Source organism: Lampris incognitus, chromosome 2 (assembly GCF_029633865.1).
Source record: "Lampris incognitus isolate fLamInc1 chromosome 2, fLamInc1.hap2, whole genome shotgun sequence".
In the NCBI taxonomy this organism is placed as follows: Eukaryota; Metazoa; Chordata; class Actinopteri; order Lampriformes; family Lampridae; genus Lampris; species Lampris incognitus.
In genome coordinates, this window is record NC_079212.1 from 130,470,980 (window position 1) to 130,498,109 (window position 27,130).

Here is a 27,130-nt window from a genome sequence, read left to right on the forward strand (position 1 = left end):
GCATACTGGCACACAACATCACACACACTTAGTCAACACAAGTTCAGAAACTTTAAGAATTATACAAAATGTTAACCCACAATGGAGAGTGCAAACCACTGAAAAAGACATCCAGCCAAAAAAAAAAAAAAGGTAGTTCACCAAAGCACAGAGAAATTGAAACTGCTAACATATTTTGATAAGCAATACAACATTCAGCCAAAACAACACCTTTGAAAACATAAAGTTAAAAACTGTCTATTAATTTTCACGACACCTGACATTACTTTGTAGCTATACAAACAGTGTACCTATCAATTAACAATTTGCATCAACTGACAAATTACCCTCTTTGTCACCAACATAGATCCATCTGTTTTTGCACAAATAGAATATTTACAAACTTATGGAGCAAAGGGGTTGAAATAATTCACCTCCCAGTCTCCTTTCATCTCTCTCTTGCCCTGATTTAGAATAAAGAGGTACCGTTTACTGAACTTGGATGACACAGCTACATTTGATTGGAATAGGACATGGACCCGCCCACCTGGCCATACTCAGATGGTTGGCTGAGGTCTCCATGGGCGCTGAAGCCTCCTGGTTGGTCAAAACTTCCTTGATTGTAGGGCTGCTGGTTGAAAGTGCCAGCCTGTTTCTCAGGTGCTCCGCCTGGGTACTTGGCAGCACCCTTGTGCCAACCAGTCTCCTTGAAGACAAACCAGATGTTCCCAGCCCACAGCACAAAGTTTAGAAACCCAAAGACCTGGACAGAAAGATAAGGGGGCGAAAAAGAGCAGCAGAACAATAAATAAATAGGTGGGGGAGGTTCCAAAAATCACTGAGAAATCTTTTTTGTTTTTAATCAAAGCGTCCTCGAAATTCATTCTGTGCAACCTACCACAGAGGTGTTAAGTCCGGACCAGCGTGGTCCAAGTAAAGAGCCACACTTGTTCGTCTGGACTTTGCAGGCAGAGATGAGAAGCTGGACCTCATCTGGATCGGTGGCTACCTTGACGTCGGACAGAGCTTTGGCCCAAGCAGAGGAGCTGACCAGCCACATGAAGGAGAACACTACTGTCACAATAAAGTCCTGATGGTAAGGCAGAGAGGAGACGTCGATGAAATAAATACTATTCATGTTCAGAATTGAGAATAGGACAGATTCAGTCAGTGCTCGTAAGACAGATTTTCTTACTAGCCCTGACTGAAAATGTCCTACAGAACAATGTTTAAAGGTAAAGGTAGCATGTGAAAGATGTTTGCCTAAATTTGTCTCAGATACGATGGAGGGATGATTTTTTCAAGTCACTTATTTGTATAGCCCGACAGGTTTTGATACGCATAGTGGCTATCAGCGATTTTATTCAGAACACTTTATGAGATTTAGTTGGACTCTTTCTACATCCCTACAACTATCGAGTAGGTAGATGCACTGAGAAGAAGAAAAAAAATCCAGTCTCTGTGGCTACCCTAGTAGGTGCTGTAAATGGAGAAAGAAAACGTCCACTGTACCCACTCCTTATCAGCCAATCAGGAGAATTCTTCATCAGTCGGTGTCCCCATTCGTCCCTACTTGCTGTTAATCAATTTAGGTTCAGGAGGCTCATTGACAGAAGTGAGGGGGCGGATTTTTTTGCAGTATGTTTTCAAAACGTAGCTAGCTAGCTAGCTCTTGCTAACATCTGTAGCCTTAACAAAAAAAAAGTTTATTCAAGTGTGCTATTAGTATACTTATTTTAAGCTAAAAACCAGTGAGTGTGCATTCAGTTTACTTTTTAAGTACTTATCAGAGAAGTATTGAAATAGTACACTTACAAGTATACTACTAGTACATTGATATTAGTATACTTGGGAAATATACTTGAACTTTACTTAAGTTTACTTAATAAAATTAAGTACACTTTTTTTTTGTAAGGGAAGAGATACAGAAGTAATGTAATGTAATGTAACCTAACTTCTGGCCAGGATTGCCTATCCACACTTCAAGAATCTAACCCTGCTCAAGTAAAAAAAGGAAAAGTATTTCCCGATACCGTGTAAGTCTTCAAAAGGTCTTTTGTAAGGTAGGAGGCAACTGTACTCACAATGAGGGGTCCCCGGTTGTTCTCACGGTATTTGTTCTGAAAGAAGATGTAGACAACAGTGGCCATGAGGGAGTAGAGGAAGGCAAAGACGGCAATGGTAACAAAAAATTCTGCAGAAGAAGAGTAGTCCCCAATGAGGAAAAGGTGCTCCCTCCTCATCCCCTCACACAGGGGTGCCTCAAAAGAAACCTGGTGCAACCTGACAAAGAGGGAGGTTCAGGTGTTAAAATCCAAAAGGCCTATATATTAATGTGCATGCTTTTCTGTTTTATAACTCATGTCAGGGTGTATGGCTCCACAGATTCAGTGTACCTCTACAGGTCTTCACCCCCCTGAATTTTACATATTAGCTACCATAACACATAATGCCCAAGGTACATTTGGATAGGACATTTTAAAGTCTGACCATGTTGTAAAGATGAGAGTAGCCACAATGCTGTCACTACCATCCACTAAGTTAATTTTGAACATGAATCTTGCCAACTTAGCAGAACTCCCATGTAGGATTCATAGTAAAAATGGTAAATCTAATAAATTCTCTTGTAGTTTGTGGGTAAAGGCTATCCGATAAAGCCGGAAAACATCGAAACATCAAAGGATTAAAGGAGGAAATTGATTTTTCAGAGTGTTGTTGCTGCTGTGACATATAGCAGCGCACAAAAGTGAGTTCACCCTTCACAATTTGGCGACTTTCAAAGTAGCTGCATTAGAAGCAAAAGCCTTGAGTTTATTATAGAGACATTCAGTGAGTTGTGTGCAAGTGCAAATCTATTGCTGCATGAAAATGAAAATAAGGTCTCATCCTTCAAAGATTTCTCAAAAGGGTAACAACAAAGCGAGTACACCCCTGCCACCCTTCACATCCTTTGCGCATGACTTGATCATAGAAATGTTAAAACATATGCTGAAATTATTGCTGTTTGAAGAAACATTTGCCTTAGGGATTCGGTTTCGATAACAGTCTCATGAAGGCAGAAGCCTGGACAAAAGTGCATCAAATACAGGCAGAGGAACACACAATTTTTGACTGCCTAGCTCGTAGTTCATCTCTCGTTGCCCCATCCACCTCAGGTATGTTATGTATGCTAATAGCCTCGAGCCCACACAGAGTTAAGTAAATTGTAGAAACATGGGTTGATGATCAAAAGTAATGCCCTGTCCAGACATGAGAAAATAAAGCAATATTGATTCTGTTCTTCATTTTTTTCATTTTTTTTCTTCTCTTAAGAAAATAACAAACAGAACCAATAACAGTAATGTTAAAGTACTGGATCGATAAGCAGTATTGGTAGTAGTAGTACTGTTCAAGTTTTAACAATACCGATCCCTATAGATGATAGATAAATAGATACTGTTTATAGATGGATAGATGAGTGGATGGATACAATACTGTCAATAGAGGGACAGATGTAAATGTACTGTCATGAGACTGATTGATTAATGGATAAATTGTCCCTAGGTGTGGATGTGTGTGGATGTGTGTGAATGTGTCGGCCCTTTGATGGACTGGCGGCCTGTCCAGGGTGTCTCCCCGCCTGCCACCCAATGACTGCTGGGATAGGCTCCAGCATCCCCGCGACCCTGACAGCAGGATCAGCGGTTTGGATAATGGGATGGATGGATTTGCCTTAGAAATACTGTTGAAGTAATTGGCATGGCACCTCATGGGAAAGAATGCTAAAAATAAAATTGTCTCCATTCACAAAGATGGCAAATGAGACAAAAAGATCATCCTAAAAAATAAGCTTCAAGACAGTGGCCAAGGTATTACATAAATTCTCTAAGAGCACACAACAGAGAATCAGATTCATATATATCCATCCATCCATTAGCTGAACCGCTTATCCTGTGCTCAGGGTCGCAGGGACGCTGGAGCCCATTCCAGCAGTCACTGGGCGGCAGACGGGGAGACACCCTGGACAGGCCGCCAGGCCATCACAGAGCCGACACACACACACACACACACACACACAAACATTCATACCTAGGGACAATTTAGTATGGCCAATTCACCTGACTTACATGTCTTTGGACTGTGGGAGGAAACCAGAGCTCCCAGAGGAAACCCACGCAGACACGGGGAGAACATGCAAACTCCACACAGAGGATGTCCCGGGATGACCCACCAAGCCGGGGCTCGAACCTAGGACCTTCTTGCTGTGAGGCAACTGCGCCACTGTGCCACCGTGCTGCCCCATATAGTATATATACATATATATATCAACACAGATACAGGCAAAAAGATTTTAATACATTGCAGTACAGGCCTGTTTCGTGCGTCTTGCACTCATCAGCTGCTAATGTGTTTTAGCAGCTGATGAGTGCAAGACGCGAAGAAGATGGCCAGAGGGGTCGCTGGAGAACAACAAGTCCCCAAACACTACACCGATCTACACCTACTATCCCTCGGGTAAGGGTGGCCTAATGAATGCCTTACCCCGTGGACGCGACCGGTTACGGCAAGTCTGGGATACGAACCTCCCAGCCACACTACGAGCGGATTGCAAGAACGGCAGTTTATTCCGCTCGGCCACCAGAGCGGCCTCGTGCAACTCTTGATAAATCTATGCTCAGAAGAACCGGGCTGTTATAAGAATCAATGGTGCTCACACAAAATATTGACATTTGCACATATTCTAGTTAGGTTATACTCACTTTTGTTGTGGCCCTTTTGAGAAATCTTCAAGGTATGCTGCAGTGTATTCATGCAACAGTAGTTTTGGACTCACTGAATGCCTCCTCTATAATGAACTCAGAGCTTTTGTTTCTGATGCAGCTGCTTTGGGAGTTGCACTAAAAAGTTGAAGAGTATGTTCCTTTTTTGAGCTACTGTATATGTAGGTTAAGGAAATGTATTGTTGCTCTGTTACAATAATCAATGTTTTTGTATTCAATTTTACACTTCAGAGGGCTGAGGTATTCAAATAAAACTGTGAAGTAGAGATCACATGCACACACATACACACACACATATATGCACGCACACGTGCACCACATCCATGCACAGACGCACACACATGCAAATTATCATCTTCATTTCTTGTTTTCATTCATATACTTCTCAAACAATATAACTGGATTTTATTGGGCACTAATTACCTATGCAAATCCTCTCAGATTCATTAAAATTTGTATTCGGCTGAATGTGTTTAAAAGAAGAATCAGCATTTCCTCCAACTAGTGATTTGTGTTCATGAGACTAGTGGTGTTTTTGCACCCTTCAACTATCTGTCCACATACTTCACCAGTGTGTATAAACACCATGAGTGGTTGATATGCACTCAGAAAGAATTCAGTCCTCAGACTACTGCTATTACGTGTTGGAGTTAGAGCATGCACAACACAAACAAGAGAGGCAATGTTCTTATTTTAGATATCTGGAAGTACAGAAATGGAGAAAAACAGATTTAAAGGAAGACAAATTTCAAACTGAGCAAAGATGCAATAACCGGGATTACCCTGGTAGCTCACCTGGTATAGTGCGTATCATTTTTCAAGGCTGAGTCCTTACCGCAGTGGCCTGGGTTTGAATCCAGCTTCGTCCCTTTGCTGCGCACCATCCCCTCTCTCTCCCTTGCCTTTCCTGTCGCTCTACTGTCGCTGTCAAATAAAGGGGGAAATGCCAAAAAAAGAAAGATGCGATGACTGACTTACCTAAATGGATAGGCGAAGTCAATCCCAATGCTGAGGTTGCTGCTGGCCTTCTCCATACAGTCAACACTAACCCGCAGCTGCCCAGTGTAGCCCCCACATGTTGCAAATGCAAAGATGGCAAAGAGCTGCGTAGATGCAAAAGATGGCTTTTTTTAGTATATATGTGCCTGGAATGAAATGTGTCCAGCTAGGACAAATAATTTTGATTCAGTTAAAGTGTTGGTGACACCAATTGGTATGCTCACATATATATTAATAATAATGATAATAATAAAAAAAGAATAATAATAATCATTACATTTCTATAGTGCTTTTCTAGACACCCAAAGTGCTTCACATCGAAGGGGGTAACTCACTTCAACCACCACCAATGTGCATTTTAGGCCTTGAAAATTCAAATGAAGAATACACACAGAGACATGGAAGCATCTGAAATATTAAATCCCAGAATTCCCTGCATGTAAGCATATGGATAATCCCAGTACTTTTACCCCAGTCAGGGTTTTGGGGTGCTGTTACTTATACCAAGGTCTACCAGACTGCCTGGGAACGCAGACTACCACCACTGTCCCCAGTCGGTCCCTCTGTATCTGTTTTCATTTTCAACACTGAGAAGCCTTAGATACTGATTTCACTGAGAGGGCCCGTGTGAGACAGGGGCGTCAGCTCTAATGAAATGCATTAGCAGAGCCTTCTGAAAAGAATTGGCTATTGCGCTAAGGTAAAGGCCATTGCTAGCTCGGCTGCAGGGCAGATATTGAGCAGGCTTTTCGGCAATGTGTAACAGGAGGTAAATGAGGAGATAGGATCCTAGAACATGTGGAAATTAGATTTTTTTTCCTTCTCTGAACCTGATTTTCAACCATACCATGAGGCAGGTGTCAGTGTTCTATTATGGAGAAAATAGAAGTATGGGTAATATTATTCTCAGTGCTATCTACACCATCCCATCTAGCATGGCATATAAACACAAAATGGAAAGAAATGTCAACTTAGCACGTTTTCCATCACATTATCATGTATACTGCACAGTAAATATCCACAGGCATAAGAAAGATTCATTTAACAGGTTAATATTGAAATCTGCCTGCTCTACATGGACAAATTCTCTGCAACTTTAATGTATTCTAATCAATCTTATTCAGACTTAAACGGCCCACTGTAGGAAATTTAAAAGTGGTGCTGAACTGTTGCATCATTTAGCATGGGCTTGGGACTTTGATCAGTGTCCTGACAATTCCCCCTTTTTCTCCCCAGTTGTATCCACCGGTCACTGCTCCACCCCCACTGCTGATCCGGGGAGGGCTTCAGACTACCACATGCCTCGTCCGATACATGTGGAGTCTCCAGCCGCTTCTTTTCTCCTGACAGTGAGAAGTTTCACCAGGGGGGCGTGGCACGTGGGAGGATCACGCCATTCCCCTCAATTTCCCCTCCCCCTTGAACAGGCGCCCCGACTGATCAGAGGAGGCGCTACTGCAGCGACCAGGACACATACCCAAATCCGACTTCCCACCCGCAGACACGGCCAATTGTGTCTGTAGGATCGCCCGACCAAGCCGGAGGTAACACAGGGATTCGAACTGGGGATCCCCATGTTGGTAGGCAACAGAACAGACCGCTATGTGACCCGGACAATTATTTTTGATAACTGAAAAACAAATCAATTGCTGGAATAATTGCATCCATCCATTATCTCCAATGTAATCTGTTTCTGGATTGCAGGGATCAGAGCCTATCCCAGCTGGTAGCATTGCAGAAGGCAAGGTAGATGCTGTGCCAGTCCATCACACACAAACGCTCACACCTAAGAGTAATTAGGGGGCTCCAGTTCATCTAACATGCATCTTTGGACTGAGGGAGGAACCAGTGTACCTGGACACAAACAAACACAAGGAGAACATGCAAACACCACACAGATAGGCTGGATTTGAACTCGGGACCCTCTTGGTGTGAGGGGACAGTGCAAACCACCATGCCTCTCTGCTTGAAGACATCCACTTAAAAATGCAAGGATTTGAAGTGATTTCAGTGTGCCATAGATACAAAGCTTGTATAAAAGGCATGGGAGATTCCATGAATCCAGCTCTTTAGTGCATTTTAATGCTTTTCAGAACTCATTGGAAAAAAACAAGAAGAATCAGGCTCTACATGAAGATGTTTGATGAATCTAGGAACTTGTATTTTACTTTATGTGCATCAGCGGAAAACCAGAACACTAACTGGCTGACCCTTTCATAGTCATATTGACGTTGTCAGCTCCTCAGCCGTGAAACCAAATAACAATCCAATGGCATTCTGGCCCCATTGTCATTGGGTCAAGTCAGCAATTGGGCTGCAAGAGTAGGATACTCTTTTAACCAAGACACAATAGATACTGGCTTAAACAGATGTCAGTCACCACCCCGACAGCAACGAAAGTCGTAACTAGATAATCTAATGACTTAGCGAAAGACATTTTCTCTTGCAAACAAAGCCCTTCTGTGTTGCCTACTCCAGCACCTTATGATGACCACACCACCATACTGACTCTCAGCAAAATCGCAGGACATCGTGTGGTCCATTTTAAATTGGCCTCAAAATACAACCTATGTCTCTTTCTCATGCAAGATTGGGAACACAGACAAACAGGAGAAACAGAGCACAGACAATTGTCATTTGTTCTTGCACACAAACCTTACAGACAGGGGAGGAAAGTGTGAAGAAATGAGAGCGAGAGACAGAGAGAGAGAGAGAGAGAGAGAGAGAGAGAGAGAGAGAGAGAGAGAGAGAGAGAGAGAGAGAGAGAGAGAGAGAGAGAGAGAGAGAAAGACAAAAGAGATAAAATACAATATATGTATTTTACTAGAGAGCATGGATCAGACACTAACCGTAAAGCCACTGCCTTGGTAATAGGTCAGAGAGCAACACTGACTACACCTAAGTTACATCAGAAATGAAGCTCCTCACAGGAAATATGCCAAATTAAAGGCAGAATATAATCTTAATTCATTCATAGAGTCATTAGTATTCCTTTGACTAACTCCTCGGTTGTGCACTAAAGGTCACACAAAATCAAGCATACATTCTTTCATAAAAAAAGCACACAAGCATGCGTTAAGACACAAAAAACAAAAACAAAAATGCCTCATTATTTCACATGATCATTATGGAAACTATAATTAGTGGCATACCACAACACTCAATTTCAGATTTTAAGATTAGCACAACAATTTAAACATGAGCATACTCGCACTCACCGGAGCAAATATAACCATGCACATTGAAGAAGGAAAGTTCCAGTCTAACTGCTACGAGACGGGGCTTCCAGGAGCACTCCCTGTCATGTCGTATAGGAAGTACAGCTAGAGGAGGCTGTCTGCGGGAGGCTCACAGTGGCATGTGTTGGTGTGAGTGAGTATGTGCTCCTACTTCTCTCTTGTGAGTCCCTCTCCGTCCCTTATCCCCCTGCTCCCTCTATCTCTAGTTCAGATATCACCAGGTTAGGGGCGGGGGGGGGGGGGGGGCTGAAGGAGGGTCATGTGGCCAGCCAAAGAATCAAGTGATAGACAGAGATATAGAAATAGAGGAAAACATAAGACAAACAAAAAGAAAGAAAGAACGAAACGATTTTAATAATAAGAGAGTAATTTCATTCATCGAACATCACAATGTCATAAGGTCGTTGTGTGTGTGTGTGTGTGTGTGTGTGTGTGTGTGTATATATGTATATATGAGAAACAATAACCTAATGAAGTTCCATCTAACCACCTAATCATCCCCCCCATTTAATTGGCTCAATGATTCCTCCCTCTCCACCTCAAGCTGATGTGCGGTGAGCCTTGCATCACCCAGGTGGGTGCTACACATTGGTGGTGGTTGAAGTGAGTTCCCCCCCCCCCCTTCAATGTGAAGCACTTCGGGTGTCTAGAAAAGCGCTATATAAATGTAATGATTATTATAATTACTATTAGCAATTTGCTCAAGTGCTGCCTTGCAATACAGTTTCTGAGGGAGCAGTTTGTAGTCCTTGTGCAAGGACTACAAACTGCTAATCTTTTTGCAAACCTCTTTGTAAATATAGAAAATGAACATTAATTTGCCCATTGATCTTAAACTGATGTGGCGTGCACTTTTTGTACTGAGGATTAAAGAGTGTGGCTGTGATGTTTGCTTACAAAACAGATAGGCGGCTTGATTCATTATGAGCACCAAATGAATATTTACCGTCCAAAGTCAGATGCTAACCAGATGCTCATTGCAGCCAAGGCAGCGGCTCAGAGTATCTGTTATAAAAAGTACCTGTGTTGTTTGTGAGGTTAAAAAAAAGTGTTGATTACCAAATAGTTTAGTCTCACTGACACCTGACGTGTATCCTGTGCGGTTGGGTGGTAATTAAACAGTGCGAATATGCACAAAGTCAAGGTGTAAATTCATCCGAGATATATTTAAGATCCGATCACACAAGCCCCTTCTAGAGGTGATTAATTACATTTAGTTGTGTTACCCACAAAGTGTTTCGAACCCTCACACGTAGATACTACAGGTGCTAAAAAATAAATACATCTGAATGCACAGGTTTAACCAGGAAGTGAGTGATTGGGGGAAAAAGAATGATGGGGAATAAAGAGATATGGTGTTTTGCTTTTTGCTAAGAAAATAACACCAAAGAAAGTGACACATGGGAAAATATGGATTCTGGTACAGGAAAGTCATCTGAATTTGACATGTACCGTAGAAAAATGTTCTTGTCATGTTTAAACATTACGCAACAGTAATATCTATATTTTGTATGCACACAGATATACGTATATAAGTGAAAAAAACAAGATGATTGTCTGCAGTGATACACATGCTGTGCCTATAGTGATCCCTGTGCATGTAATATATTTCTACTTTCTTTTTAATGTTATGTTCTCTTACAGCTTATGAAGGACACTATATGAACAGTGAAGGATGATTTATCAATAATAATACACTTGTCTTCAAAATTAAAAAAAAAGTTTGAAAGACTGTTTGCTATTGTGGTGAGTTAGCGACAGCGTTCCCACCCTCACTGACGCACACTGTTGTTCATTTCATTAGAAGAATGTGCAAGTTTTCCTCCACACTCCAGCGACACCTTGGCTCAGAGACATCATTATGGACCCATGTGCAGGGTATGTGCTGAAAGCTCTCTCTGCTGCATGGCGTGCCTCGTTTGACAAAGACGAGAAGAATAATTGGTTGAGTGCGGTCACCGCTCCTTCTTACTGCACATTCTCTAACTTTTCCCTTAAGCTCATTTTGAACTGCACACCTCTGTATTGACAAACAAACAAGGAGGGAGATTGGTTCTGTCCACCCCAAAATGAAATGAGTGTGGTAATCAAAGTACTTGGGTGGAGGATAGATGGAGGGAGTGAATAACGAGTTTCAGGCGAGGGACCAGGAAAAACTGATGGATTTGGCTGTTATATGATCACCTTTGGCTGCCATTTGTGCGGTATGAATGCTTGACCAAGCGAAGTGAATGAAGGGCTAACGTCCTTTGGGGTGCAGTAGTACTGTGATGGGCAGCTCAGTGACTACTGAAGGCCACTACCCAGAGGAAGATGGTCAGAGGAAGTCTTTTCTTGTGCCTTGTAGTTTTGGTTTTGATGTTCAGAGTTGCCTGTCAGAAGGGACTGCTTGCTTGGTGGTGATCTTGCCTGTGTGCTTCCTGGACCTGGAGTTGTAGAGGTCTTGGAAGGTGGGCAGCTTGCAACTGTAAATATCCCCACTGAATCAAAGATGTGTGGAAAATTGGGCCTGTCTAATATGTTAGCTAACTTGAATGATAGGGAGCAATGAAGAGGGTGAGGAATGATGGCTGTGTAGAATTGGACCATCATTGTCTATAGCAGCTTTGCATGAAGAGGAAGTGCATTCTCAGCCTTGTAGTAATGAAGTTGACAAGGTCCTGTAGGCGTGTCAAAAGACACGTCAAAAGGGAGATGACCTTGGACATCTATAGACATTTTTTAACATTTGCACCTGTGGGAGAATTTCTTCTCAGCACACTGTACAACAGAGTCAATCAATCAAGGTCCAATAGTCAATCAATCAATGTCCAATACTTACAAGTCTGATGTGAGTAGGTTTATTGTTAGTAGTACTCAATGGGTACAACAATACACCAAGCTGGTCCATGGAGCAACTGAACTGACCTCCTGATGCTCATGCCTTTATGTCATGACTTAGACCCACCTATTGTGGGGCTTAACCTTTGACCACACCTTTGATTTTAGAAAATAGGATCACCTTGAAATTCCATCCATCCATTATCTGAACTGCTTATCCTGCTCTCAGGGATGCTGGAGCCTATTACAGCAGTCATTGGGTGGCAGGCGGGGAGACACCCGGGACAGGCCACCCGGCGCCTGGCCATCACAGGGCTGACACACACAGACACGCACACACACGCACACAATTTAGTATGGCCGATTCACCTGACCTACATGTCTTTGGACTGTGGGAGGAAACCGGAGCCCCCGGAGGAAACCCACACAGACACGGGGAGAACACGCAAACTCCACACTGAGGACGACCCACCAAGATTGGATTACCCCGGGGCTCGAACCTAGGACCTTCTTGCTGTGAGGCGACCGCGCTAACCACTGCGCCACCATGCCGCCCTCACCCCAAAATTGTGTTCCATTACTTCCTTGAGTATAACTAGATTCACCCTGAATTTATATCGCATTCTATTGAAGTTTGTGCCCTTTAATGGTATTTAATGTGCACTATGGATTACCGTATACTGTACTTCTTGATACCATTATTTCCATAGGTGTTTTGTCATCAACTAGTGACTGTACTACATCCACCCTTTCTTGAGACACTATTTCCAGTTGCCACATATCTAGGATTAAAAAAAAACTGCTTACAACATATCTAAGATAAAACATGGCTGCATTTGATTGGTAATAATCATACATTCTACACAGGTAAACCTAATGATTTCATACGCTTAAACAAATTATTTCCCACACACCGCAACAGTGTCTCCTGCTGGTGTTGGGGCACCTGAAAAGCTGCAGGGGAATCTGGGGGAAATGCTGCGACCCTCCACACATGTTGCGTTCCCCCTGGAGAATACTGCAGCTGCCAGGTGAAAATAAGTGGTCGACAACTCTGAGTCTTCGCTCCCCCCAACCACTACAGGGGTCGAGCAATGGTGGGACCCAGGAGAACAATTAGACATGGCACATTGGAGATCAAGAAAAAGTGAGGGGGGGAAAGTCTCAGTGCCTCATCTTGGCGTTATTGTCTAGTGTGTCCTCTAGTCGAGGGGTTCCCAAACTTTTCCATGCCAACCCCCCCCCCAATAGCATTAGCTTCTGGCCGGAGCCCCCCTTTTTGCAGGATGTCTTTAAAAACCCATTGACAATACTATGGCAAATGTTAAAAAGAAGAAAAAAAACTCCTGAATATATTTCCTTACTTTTGTTAATGTAATAATAATGAAAATAATAATAATAATTTATACTTCAAATTTCAGTGCTTCAAATTTTAATCCTTCCATTATATTGAATATTTCTGTTTTCCATCATAAGCATTTTTTCTTATAAAATATATTTGATCATAACATGCATAATAATTCAATTTATTTTTCAAACATTTTTTTTTAGCATTTTCCCTCACCTTCCCTCCAATTTGCTGAGGCCCTCTTGGCGTCCCTTGGTGGCCCCAGCGGGGCTGCAGCTCCCACTTTGAAAACCACTGCTCTAGTCTGTTGTTAAGCGTGTGGTCCACTGTGTTTTCAACATGGGTTAGCATTTGAAAAGTCCTCTATGGCAAATGTTATGACAAATAAAGTGAAATAACTCAAAAAACTATTTGGAATTACAAAAAAAAAAGAACTTTATACAAGCACAAACAGTTCATAGTTAGTTTGGTGCTGCTGGCTTCAAAACTAATTGTGGAGACTACATTTGGCAAAAGAGAAAAGAGGACGAGAACGTAAGAAATAAAGCATGACAACAACAGTGCAATAACAATAACGTCACAGTTGTTCCAAGTACGTTTCACTTAAAGATACATGAATTAAAAACTACATGAATTCGATAAACTGGGGACCTCTGCAGAAGACGGTGGACTTTGGCAAACAAAACAATTACGATTTGCAGGAGAAAAAAAAGGAAAAAGAAGAGCTGCTCAGAGTGATCACACTGAGGTAACTTTAAAGGTCATTCTGTGTGTGTGTGTGTGTGTGTGTGTGTGTGTGTGTGTGTGTGTGTGTGTGTGTGTGTGTGTGTGTGTGTGTGTGCGTGCGTGCACACTGGAAACTGGAAACCTAGAGATGCTTTTCTGTTTATTCTCATTTGTGTGTTTGAACAGGATTATTTTGCTTTCTAAATGTCCTATCTGACTGGCGGCCTGTCCAGGGTGGTGTCCCCCCGCCTTCTGCCCAATGACTGCTGGGATAGGCTCCAGCATCCCCGCGACCCGAATTCGGATAAGCGGTCTGGATAATGGATGGATGGGTGACCTATCTGATAGCATGTGTGTCTGCATGGAAAATATGTCAGAGTGGGATCTATTTTGTCCTTTTACCAGGTGATCATGCTGACACTGTCGGCCAGCTGAGGGCTACTGTGTAGGCAGATATGTCCCAGTCGCAGTGTTGGTTATTTGCTGTGGGCTTTTCCACAACGGTGAGATACGTATCACTCGCTGATGACCAGTTCCTCAGCCTCTCCAGACATCCTTGCTAGGTAACGCTGAAATTACATTTCTGCTTTATCTCACCATGCATGAGGGAATTTGTGCGGGGGAGGAGGATGAGAGCCAGCTAAGGTATTGGTTCTGGGATGAGGTGGTGGTGGCGGTGCTGAGAGCGAATGTGAAACCGGTTGGCGAAGGAGGAAACAAATTAGACCTTGCATTTTCTGCTCAGGGAGAAGGCAGCGGCTGGCCAATTTCTGAAGTTGCTTCATATCTTAAAAGTTATGTATGAACATAGACACAAACATGAATACACACATACACTATGCATGCAGATTATATGCACACTCACAAACATGCACATAAAGTGCCACATCACACACATGCATATTCAGCCACCCAAAAGCCTAACAAACATATGTACAAAGGCACATACACACACTGACTTTCGCTATCCTTACTGTTTTCTCTCTCCAAGCTCATTTTTCTATATAGAGCTTCAATAGCCTCCAGAGTTCTCAGAAGGATGATCAGCATAATCAGAACTGACGCCTGGTTAACTTGCACCTCCCCTGCCCCATATTACAGGCAGCTGGACACACGGCTTGCCAACAGCCGGAAAATGGACAGCCCTGTGGTTTCAACAGTTCTCCGCTACTGGAGAGCCTAATTTGATGTAGATGGCCATTATCATTGTTGTTCGGCCTGACCATCATTGCTGATCAGGGGCATATAGTATTTGAACATACTGATAACTGAACATACTGTTGAACTGCAAGCAGATTAAATGTGTGTGTGTTAGGTTTCATTCACATATGTAAATGTGGTTGCATACATACAAATATATACTATATTATATGAGTAAGTGCTGAACTGAGTGGCCTTAATGTTTATGGTAGAAGAAGGAAGATGTTTATACTTCTAGTTAATGCACACAGGTGACACAGCAAAACTAATGCAATAGCATCCCAACACTGAGGGCTTTCAGCCCCAGCATTAACTCCGGCTCAGCCGTGTGTATTAGGGAACATGGTTGGCAATGTTTTTTGGGTGTAGAGCCTTAGGATACTGTCTCCGGCCATTGCAATTTGTACAGCTGCAGGGGTAATTTAGGGGGAAATAGTGTGAGCCTCTGCATATGTCATGTTCCCTCAGAGAAACCTGCAGCTTGCAGGAGAAAATAGGCTGTCATTGACTGCATATGTATCAGGAGACGTATGTTGTCATCCATATCCCCTTCAACCACTGTAGGAGGCACGCAAGGATGGGACATTAGGAGAACAGGGAGTTGGACATGGTAACTGGGGATAAGATAAGATAAAATTAAAAGAAAAAAACCCGAACCTTAGCATTGGGATGTTGACCTAATCCCATCTAGATGGAATTACAGATCGTCTGAGAGCATTCAGCTTGAAGATGTGAGAAAGGTCTTCCTGACTGAACTTCCTCTAGGAGCTTCGTTTACACCGTTTCAATGAGAAACATCATTATGAAGGAGAAATTATTTAGTCTTTTATGGTGATATTCAATTATGCACTACACAGTTCGTTGTGTCTGCTTGTGTGTGTGTGTGTGTGTGTGTGTGTGTGTGTGTGTGTGTGTGTGTGTGTGTGTGTGTGTGTGTGTGTGTGTGTGTGTGTATGTGTGCAGGATAGCGACAGAGCATGCAAAGTGTATGATACCTGCTGGTGTGACATGCGTAAGGGTCATACTCCTCAGAGATAAATCCATATACATATCCTTCTTTCTAACACAACTACAGTAAATCTATCATTAATGATTATCTATTTTATTCTATTTTGTTTCATTTCATTTTCTCACATCTTCAAGCTTAATGCTCTCAGTAGTTCTTTTATTCCATCTAGATAAAATATATAGACCAGACACTCCTAATGACAATACAAGTAGGTGGCTGTGAACACAGCAGAAGAACCTATGTGTATTATTCTATACCCATTTCATATTCTAATGAAAATCATCCAATTCTCTTTTAGCGTGTTTCTTCGCTCTTCCTACAATTATAATGGGCAATAAAAAGCTCTCTCTCCACCCAGCCACATCCATGTCAATCAGCCTCATGTGTTATTTGGCGGTCTATTTAAAGCTGCTGTCATGTTAGCGCCATGGGCATTTTTCACCCAGTCACCATCCCACCTCCACCAGCGTCATTGTCTATCTCCCACTACCCCACTGCCACTGCCGGTATGTCTAAGGGGGTTGGGGGGGGGGTCAGTATTGAATTTATAGGGTTATGCAACCCTGTAAATCAAAGTTGATCAAAGAAAGTTGAATCAGTTCATCTGGATTTAAAGTTAATTAAAGATGATTTTTTTATAGTTAATTTTAAAGTTGATTTTTTTTTTCATGATGGAGTCAATGGCAAAGTTCAAGGCAAAACAAATTCAAAGTCTTCATCAATGTTCATCAAGGCAACCAGTGTCACTTATCAGGTGAACAAGGAGGAAACATTCAGTAGAAAGCAGGTGCTCCGTTCTTTTCTTTTCTGTTTCATAACTATATATCATTATAAATCCGATCAAGCAAGCAACCCTGCTCTGACTGCTTATAGACCTGACTCGTGGTGTCAACCATGTCTTCATAAGCATCTTAAATATCTTCTTTCCCTGATCACACTTTTTTGGGGGGGAGGGGCCTTCCGATTTTTCCCCCTTTTTCTCCCCAATTGCATCTGGCCAATTACCCCACTCTTCCGAGCCGTCCCGGTCGCTGCTCCACCCCCTCTGCCGATCCGGGGAGGGCTGCAGACTACCACATGCCTCCTTCGATACATGTGGAGTCGCCAGCCGCTTCTTTTCACCTGACAGTGAGGAGTTTCACCAGGGGGACGTAGCGCATAAGAGGATCACACTATTCCCCCCAGTTCCCCCCCCCTGAACAGGCACCCCGACTGACCAGAGGAGGTGCTAGTGCAGCGACCAGGATACATACCCACATTCGGCTTCCCAGCCGCAGACACGGCCAATTGTGTCTGTAGGGACGTCCGACCAAGCAGGAGGTAACACGGGGATTTGAACCGGCGAGCCCGATGTTGGTAGGCAATGAATAGACCGCCGCGCCACCCGGATGCCTCTGATCACATCACACCATATTAATGGCCAACTGATATAATTTTAACAAACAACTCAGTGCAGAGCTAATAATAAAAAAGAAAGAACTAACTGGGAAATAGAAATTAGATGACAAACTATTTTTAAAGTTTTTTTTTCAAAGTTGTAGCTCATGAGATAAGACATTATTATTACATTTTATGAGTTTAAATACTTGGGGTCAGCTGTCCAAAGTAAAAGGGAGTGCAGTAGAGAGGTGAAGAAGCGAGTGCAGGCAGGGTGGAGTGGGTGGAGAAGAGTATCAGGAGTGATTTGCGACAGAAGGGTACCAGCAAGAGTGAAAGGGAAGGTTTACAAGATGGTTGTGAGACCAGCTATGTTGTGTGATTCAGAGACAGTGGCACTGACAAAAAGACAAGAGGCGGAGCTGGAGGTGGCAGAGTTGAAGATGCTAAGATTTTCATGGGGAGTGACGAAGAAGGACAGGATTAGGAACAATTATATTAGAGGAACAGCAGAAGTTGGGTGGTTTGGAGACAAAGGAAGAGAGACAAGATTGAGATGGTTTGGACATGTGTGGAGGAGAGATGCTGGGTATATTGGGAGAAGGATGCTGAATATGAAGCTGCCAGGGTAGAGGAAAAGAGGAAGGCCAAAGAGGAGGTTTATGGATGTGGTGAGAAAGGACATGCAGGTGACTGGTGTGACAGAGGAAGATGCAGCGGACAGGAAGAGATGGAAACAGATGATCCGCTGTGGCGACCCCTAACGGGAGCAGCCAAAAGTGGGAGTAGTAGTAGATTACACTTTTTTTTTCATATGGCATCTGCAATGTCAGAAAAATAAATCCTTTGATGGGATTCTTGTGTTTTCCCAACCTGCTTTACCATCAGCCTATAAGTCTCTCATCAAAGTCTTTGCATGTCTGAGCAGTTTGGGAAGTCAACAACTTCATGTTAAAAGCTCCGGGAACTGGGGGTCCGCGGTGGTGTAGCGGTCTAAGCATCGGCTCTGTGTCGACGCAGTTGCCCACTGGGGACTGGGGTTCCCGCCCCGGTCTCGTCAGATCCGACTATGGCCGGACTCGACGAAGCAGCGATCATTGGCAACGCTGTCTTCGGGAGGGGGGCGGAGTCGGCTTGTGTTCGTCACGTGAATGCGTCTCTGTGTGTGTCGGAAAAACAGTGGTTCGGCTTGGAGTCGCCTTGTCACGAAAGTGGCGAGGCGGTCTCCTTCGAGACTGCCGGCCGGAGAGATGCAGTTGGCGAACGCATACAGTGCGAGGGTGGGTGTTTGAATTAAAATAGGGATCGATTGGCCACTAAATTGGGAGAAAAGGGGAAAAATCAGAAATAGATTAAAAAAAAAAAAAAAAAAAGCTCCGGGAACTGAGCACTGCTGAGCCTGGCGGCCTGTCCAGGGTGTCTCCCCGCCTGCCGCCTAATGACTGCTGGGATAGGCTACAGCATCCCGGGACCCTGAGAGCATATTAAGCGGTTTGGATAATAGATGGATGGATGGTACAGTATATTGTAACAGCAGTAAAATAGTATTATTAAATTGATTAAATAATTAAAATATTATTCACCCCATGGACCCACCACCCGCGGGGATGAGCATTGGGGTAAGGTGCAACGCAGGCTGGGCGGCAGCCAAAGGCGGGAACCAGGGCGTGCCGGCGTCCGGCATCGCAGACTGGTCCAGGAGGACCAACTGGGAGGAGACCCCGGAGTAGACCCAGAACTCGCTGGAGGGACTACATGTCCATTCTGGCCTGGGAATGCATTGGGATCCCCCAGGAGGAGCTGGGGGGCGTTGCTGGGGAGAGGGACGTCTGGAGTGCCCTACTTGGCTTGCTGCCACCACGACCCGACCCCGGAGAAGCGGCTGAAGATGAGAGATGAGAACAGTAAAATGGTGCATGTATGCTGAGGCGATATACTTTAAGAATCCAGGAACTGTATGTCACAGTATGCAGTATTACAAACCACCTAATATGTTCTTGTGAACAGCTAGTTCACAGTCCTGTGAGGCTGTTTCCACAAAGCACATTTTTAAAGAACACAATTAGGTGCTTATATGCCACCCTGTGGCAGAAGTAGATCATGAGAGAAGGGGGGCTTTTCAGAAGTCTTAGCGCATTGATGCAACCACAAAGAGTTACATCAGTGTGATTCAGGTCAGTTTTAACTGGCTAATAAACACAGCAAACACCAATCACTCAGTTGCTGGGTGAAACACATGGTAGACACAGTGTGCCAGGTCAACATTAAGGTATATTCTTCAAACCAAAGCATCCACAGTGCTTTTTCACTGTGACACACACTATCAGACAGACATACAAACATATACAGTGCATCCAGAAAGTATTCACATCCCTTCACTTTCCCCATATTTTGTTATGTTACAACCTTATTCCAAAATGGATTAAATTCCTTTTTTTCTCATCAATCTACACACAATACCCCATAATGACAAAGTCAAAAAGGTTTTGTAAAATTTTTTGCAAATGTATTAAAAATAAAAAACTGAAATATTGCATGTACATAAGTATTCACACCCTTTGCTATGACACTCACAATTGAGCTCAGGTTCATCCTGTTTCCACTGATCATCCTTGAGATGTTTCTACATCTTGATTGGAGTCCACCTGTAGTAAATTCAATTGATTGGACATGATTTGGAAAGGCACACACCTGTCTATATAAGGTCCCACTGTTGACAGTGCACGTCAGAGCAGAAACCAAGCCATGAAGTCAAAAGAATTGTCTGTGGACCTCTGAGACAGGATTGTATCGAGGCACAGATATGGGGAAGGGTACAAAAAAATGTCAACAGCTTTGAAGGTCCCGAAGAGCACAGTGGTTTCCATCATTCGTAAATGGAATAAGTTTGGATCCACCAGGACTCTTCCTAGAGCTGGCTGCCCAGCCAAACTGAGCAATTGGGGGAGAAGGGCCTTGGTCAGGGAGGTGACCAAGAACCTGATGGTCACTCTGATAGAGCTCCAGCATTCCTCTGTGGAGATGGGAGAACCTTCCAGAAGGACAACCATCCCTGCAGCACTCCACCAATCAGGCCTTTATGGTAGAGTGGCCAGACGGAAGCCTCTGCTCAGTAAAAAGCACATGACAGCCTGCTTGGAGTTTGCCAGAAAGCACCTAAAGGACTCTCAGACCATGAGAAACAAGATTCTCTGGTCTGATGAAAGCGAGATTGAACTCTTTGGCCTGAATGTCAAACGTCACGTCTGGAGGAAACCAGACACCTCTCATCACCTTGCTAATACCATCCCTACAGTGAAGCATGGTGGTGGCAGTATCATGCTGTGGGGATGTTCTTCAGCGGCAGGAACTGGGAGTCTAGTCAGGATCGAGGGAAAGATGAATGGAGCAAAGTACAGAGAGATCCTTGATGAAAACCTGCTCCAGAGCGCTCCAGACCTCAGACTGGGGCGAAGGTTTACCTTTCAACATGACAACGACTCTAAGCACACAGCCAAGACAATGAAGGAGTGGCTTCGGGACAAGTCTGTGAATGTCCTTGAGTGGCCCAGCCAGAGCCCAGACTTGAACCCCATTGAACATCTCTGGAAAGACCTGAAAATAGCTGTGCAGCGACGCTCCCCATCTAACCTTACAGAGCTCGAGAGGATCTGCAGAGAAGAATAGGGGAAATACCCCAAATATAGGTGTGCCAAGCTTGTAGCTTCATAGCCAAGAAGACTTGAGGCTGTAATCGCTGCCAAGGGTGCCTCAACCAAGTACTGAGTAAAGGGTGTGAATACTTATGTACATGCAATATTTCAGTTTTTTATTTTTAATACATTTGCAAAAATTTCTACAAAACTATTTTCACTTTGTCATTATGGAGTATTGTATGTAGATTGATGAGAAAAAAAAGGAATTTAATCAATTTTGGAATAAGGCTGTAACATCACAAAATATGGGGAAAGTGAAGGGGTGTGAATACTTTCCGGATGCACTGTATATACCAAGGAATGATCTACACGAAAGTAAATTTTTTCAACTCGTCATCAGCCATGATTTTTCCAATTCTACCCATTTTATAGGCATAAAACTGAGCAGATGTACACATGCATGCTTGTCCATTGGACGCTCCCGAGCAAGCTATGATGACAGCAGAGCCTTGAACAATGCTAGACGATGCTTTGCAAGGCTCTTCTAGGTCACAATGGGCTAAGCCAGGTTTGGCTGGGATAGGACAGCCCTAATCACAGCCAAACACAATATAGGATTTCAATTCTTTTTAGGCAGCCTTTGGCCTTAGGTGTAGCTAAATGCTGCAGAACTCTGGCACACAGCTGGGTCCACTACAGGGAATTTTTCTACCAAAGTGTCTATTTGTAATTCCCACTCCTCAGCTGCTTTTGCTTTTGAGGCGAAATAGGACAAACACATAAAACACACACACTTTTTCACAATTTTACCCATTCTGTGCGAAGTCACATGTAACTTAAGCCTAACAGTCATTGTACGCAAAATACTAGCTTATCTGCACACAAGTGGGAGGAGATTGAGAAAGTGGGAGAGAGCGGGAGGACGAGCGAGAGGATACAAACCCCCTTCTCAATTATCACAAAGCCCTCCCAGACAAGCCCCCATCCCTGCTCTCGCTATCTCCCCCTCTCTCTCCCATCCTCTCTCATGCTCTCACCCTTTCTCATTCTATCTCTCTGTCTCTCTCCCCTAGCTGCCTCTTCTCCCTCTGATTTTCAGCTTCGGTTTAGCCCCCCTTTCGTTTCTGGCTGGGCCCTTTGAACAGGCAAGTGTAGCATTGTGGAGGGAGGGGTATGTTATAAGCCCTGTGCCCCCATGTGTTTATCTGTCTCTCCCAGCTGGGCTCCTCGGGGAAGGAGAGACTGAGACAAAAAGAGAAGAGAGAGAGATAGGGGTGTCAAGCAAAGGAAAGACAAAACAACACTTCAGTGTACCCTCAACTATGCTGACCAACAAGGAATTTTAGAGCAAAACACAAGCACAAGGGCACATACTAAAAAGAGCATCATCTGGAATGCTGTACAGATGGAAGGAAATTCCAGTGTTGTGGGTTAAGATTAGTTTGAGGACGTAGTAGAGAGGGGTTTGAGTCTTCGATGGAGACATTAATGAGGATTATGTGGGACTGGAGGATGACTAAGGATTATGAAACTGTCGCCAGGCTTGACCACCAGCACTGAGACCTACAGTCCAGTACATGATATCATGTTGGAATAGAGAAAACAAATTGCATGCACATGCAGGAGTGAAGGAGACAGAAAGGATGAAGAGGGAAGAGAGAATGAAGAATGGAAAACATGGGGGATGGGTCTACAGATAGTAGGCTAGATAGCTAGATAGCGATTTGGAAAATATTATTATCATGATAATCATAGGAAATTTTACACGATATTGATGTATACCACAGTATCTGCTAACATACGTAAAAATACCTTATTAAAAAATCCAAATGAAATTCATAATGTTAAACTGTTTAATAATAATTAGCATTTCAAACAAAACTAATTTTCAAATAGAACTCCCTCAAATACTTCAGATCTCATTTTGTGAGAAATTGTATATTCATGTTATCATTAATTCAGACAACAAAATTGTGCATCAAGATGGCATTGTGGTGCAGTGATTAGCGCGGTCTCCTCACAGCAACAAGGTCCTGGGTTCGAGCCCCGGGGTAGTCCAACCTTGGTGGACCATCCCAGGTTGTCCTCTGTGTGGAGTTTGCATGTTCTCCATGTTCTCCCCGTGTCTGTGTGGGTTTCCTCTGGGGGCTCCAGTTTCCTCCCACAGTCCAAATACATGTAAGTCAGGTGAATTGGCCATATTAAATTGTCCCTAGGTATGAATGTACGTGGGTGTGTGTGCGCGCGCACGTGCTGCGAAGGCCTGGCGGCCTGTCCAGGGTGTCTCCCCGCCTGCCGCACAATGACTGCTGGAATAGGCTCCACCATTCCCACGACCCTGAGAGCAGGATAAACAGTTAAGATAATGGATGGATGGATGAATGAATGGAAATTGTGCATCACAATATGGCATCATTTGAATTTCACTGTGATAAATCCATTATCCAAACCGCTTATCCTACTCAGGGTCGTGAGGTTGCTGGAGCCTATCCCAGCAATCATTGGGCGGCAGGCGGGGAGACACCCTGGACAGACCGCTAGTCCATCACAGGGCCGACAGACACACACATTCACACCTAGGCCCTAGGTGTGGTACTAGGTACTAGGTGTAGTACTAGATGTGTAGGTACTGATTCACCTGACCTACATGTCTTTGGACTGCGGGAGGAAACCGGAGCACCCAGAGGCAACCCACACAGACACTGGCAGACCATGCAAACTCCGCACAAAGGACGACCCACACAGAGGACGACCCGGGACAACCCCCAAGGTTGGACAACCCCGGGGCTCAAACCCAGGACCTTATGGCTGTGAGGCAATCAGGCTAACCACTGCGCCACCGTGCCGCTCCCATTGTGATACAATGCCATTAAAATTTATAAATGATAATATTGATTAATGCCTACTGGAGGGAGCCTATGAGATTAAAAAGAGAGTTAAAATGACAGAGGAAAGAAAATATTTAGGAATTATGGCATAATTAATAGTAATACTGTACGTAAAAGTGAGTTTCTGGAAGAAAGTAGGGCATCGATTTACATTAAGTGCATGTAATAAGTGTTAGTTAATAGGTAATAAGGGCCTTATATGTGCTTATAAAACGTGTATTAACATTATGTGTTAATAAGACTCTTAAAACTCTTTTTTATGAAAGCTTTTACAAATGTTTGATTTTTTTTAATTTATACTGTTTTTAATTTTACTCTTATTTGGTCTTACTCTTATTTTTGCCTTTTCTGGTTTTCTTTCATTGTAAAGCAATTTGTAACATTGTTTTAGAAAAGTGCTATATAAATAAAGTTATTATTATTATTATTATTATACACGTGTTAATAATCGCACCATAGGCACGTTTCCGGCCACTAGATGGCGCTTACGAAATATGCAAAACCTCCTTTTTCCACACTCGTCTTAGGTTGTAAATCAAATCTGCATAAAACTTGGCGTGTAGCATCTAAGGACCCTCATGATTAAAAGTTATTAAAAGAATTGCATAGTCCACAAAATGCAAAAGCTATGAATAATAAGGGCCTTATTACCTGTTAACTAACACTTATTTTATGTACAAAGCGTTACCGAAAATAGAAACATCTGCAAAGAGCAGAAAGCAACTTTGACGTTAGGCTTTCGTGAGAGTGACACAGGACATAAGGGAACCAGCGCTGAGTGGGGAAGAGAAGATGGCATTGAGAGGCAGGGAAGCTAAAAGGTGCATTCATTGATGAGCTGCACTTGACATTTTCACAAATCTTCCCACAGATGCCGTTCACATGCTGTTCACCCCCTCTAATAAAAAGGATAGGAATTGTCGCAGCATTAAGTGCCTGCCTCAGGAAAAGATAAAATGTCTCCACTACTCTTCCCTCTCTGTGTCTGTTTGAGAGGAAAAATCTGGGACACTCTTTATGGAGAGAGAAAGAAAGAGATAGACTGAGGGAGAGGAATTGATTGAGAGAGGGAGGGCTATCTCATTAAAATTTCTCATCCTCTGCTGTAATTACCAGGAATGAAGAAGCTATATACGCTAACAGTATTGAGACGAACAAACCGGAAAGCTTCAAGCTTCAAGCCAACCGTTTCGAGCTTTGTGGTTTGGATCGGGAGCGAACAGATATTTGTGTAGGGCTACAGTATATGACAGCCTCTCAGATAAAGCACTCTTCGGCTGTCGGATTTCCTGCGAGCATGTGGGTCTGCAGCAAATCAGTGCCACTTCAGACTCTTCACACATATGCACACACCACACACCAAAAAAAAAAAAAAAAATGAGGCAGTGTATCACAAGCATGTTTATTTCCCATTACTCCGTCCCATGTCTGATTTTTTACTCATTTTATTGCCTCTGTACACTGTCAATGTTCATTATTTCTGTACATGGGCATGTCCGTTTGCATTTGTCATGGGTATGCATGCTTGTGTAGTTGTGTGTATGCATTCACATGCATGTTTTTGTGCACGCCTGTGTACTTGATGATGTGTGTCATGTCTGTGCATTTGTGTGTATGTATGGATATGAATGTGTAACGTATATGGGTTTATATTTGTATTTATGTGTGTACAGTGTAAAAATATCCCTCTCCCTCCATCCAGGCAGAAATATTAGCCACAATCAAAACACACAGTCGCCTTTGCTCCCACAGCCATGGTCTGCCAGTGTGGTTACATGAGCAATTTTACGCTAGCTAGTTAGGTAAAAAACAAAACGCCAAGCATCAAACATTTATCACAAGCCGCAGCACAGCCAGGGCCAAAAGACTGCTGCATGCTCAAGTTGGAGGTTAGCAAAACACTTATAAAGGATATCGCCTTAAACCTTGCACCAAAAATGCTGAACAAGAATAAAATAGAATAGTATAGAATACATGTCTGTGAATGTTCTCATTCATCCATGTCATGGTTATACAAAGGAGTTGAATCAAGTGCAACTGGACTTGGTATGTATCCGTGAAGACATTTTGCCTCTCATCCAAGAGGCTTCCTCAGTTCGTGCCTTTCTGACTAGACCAACCTAGTCTGACTGGCTGGTGATGAGACTCAGAATTTATCCTCTTTGGAGTCGTTGTCAGAGCTATAGATGTCCATGGCTCTTTGTGTTCCGATGTTTACCAACGCCCGTCGCTAACAGCCATAGATATGAGTGCGTTAGTAAACATCGGAACACAAAGAGCCATGGACATCTATAGCTCTGACAACGACTCCAAAGAGGATAAATTCTGAGTCTCATCACCAGCCAGTCAGATTAGCTTGGTCTAGTCAGAAAGGCATGAACTGAGGAAGCCTTTTGGATGAGGGGCGAAACGTCTTCACGGGTATATACCATGTTCAGTTGCACTTGATTCAACTCCTTTGGAAAAGTATAGAATACAGTTTTACCAAAAAAATAGAATACAATGGGATGGTGTATAATATAATCAAATAAAAAGACAGAAACAGACATAACTAATTACAACTGCAATAACAAAAATACGGTCTCTTGACTACTTGTCATCTTTTGTAGATGTGGTCACCAGGTGTGGATATTGATCTTATTATTGGATATTGGATATTGATCTTATTATTGAGTCTTACTCAAAAATAAAATCTCAATACTAACTCCTACTCCGTTGACTAACAGGTCACACAAAAGAACAGCAGTTCCAAGTATTTACTTGGAGGCAACCTAATATTAATGACAGCACAGAGCAGAATCAGAGGCTCATTCGGAAGTAATGTATTCCTCACTCTTTGGGGAGTGCTCTGCGTCCTGCCCAGTCCAGATTCAGTCTTTCTACCTCCCTGCTCTCCTTTTTTCTGAGCTTGACTGACTACAAAAAAAAATAAAATAAAAATCTCAGTTTATTTTAGTGACACTCTCTTTTTGGTGCTCCTTTTCTCCCTTTGTGATTTCTGTGACTAGTGTGTCAGCTATATCCTAACTCCTGTGCCCTACAGGGACTATCATTGTACTCATCACTCATATAGCTGCAGCCACCTAAGAGATATGTAACTGTTTGTAATACAACCCCTCATTATGTGTGTGTACATGTGTGTGTCCCACT

The 27,130-nt window shown here is 43.2% G+C and overlaps 1 protein-coding gene across 1 annotated transcript in view; it reads right to left on the minus strand.

The window, feature by feature from the left end:
* Positions 1-490: 490 nt before the first annotated feature.
* synpra (synaptoporin a) overlaps positions 491-27,130 on the minus strand; it is a gene marked incomplete at its 5' end in the record, with an annotated part of 42,022 nt that continues 15,382 nt past the window's right edge. The window contains 4 exons of the mRNA XM_056274638.1: positions 491-742; positions 878-1,069; positions 2,064-2,262; positions 5,718-5,842. Of these exons, the coding sequence (XP_056130613.1) occupies positions 491-742; positions 878-1,069; positions 2,064-2,262; positions 5,718-5,842 (768 nt within the window). The remainder of the gene's footprint in view (positions 743-877; positions 1,070-2,063; positions 2,263-5,717; positions 5,843-27,130) is intronic.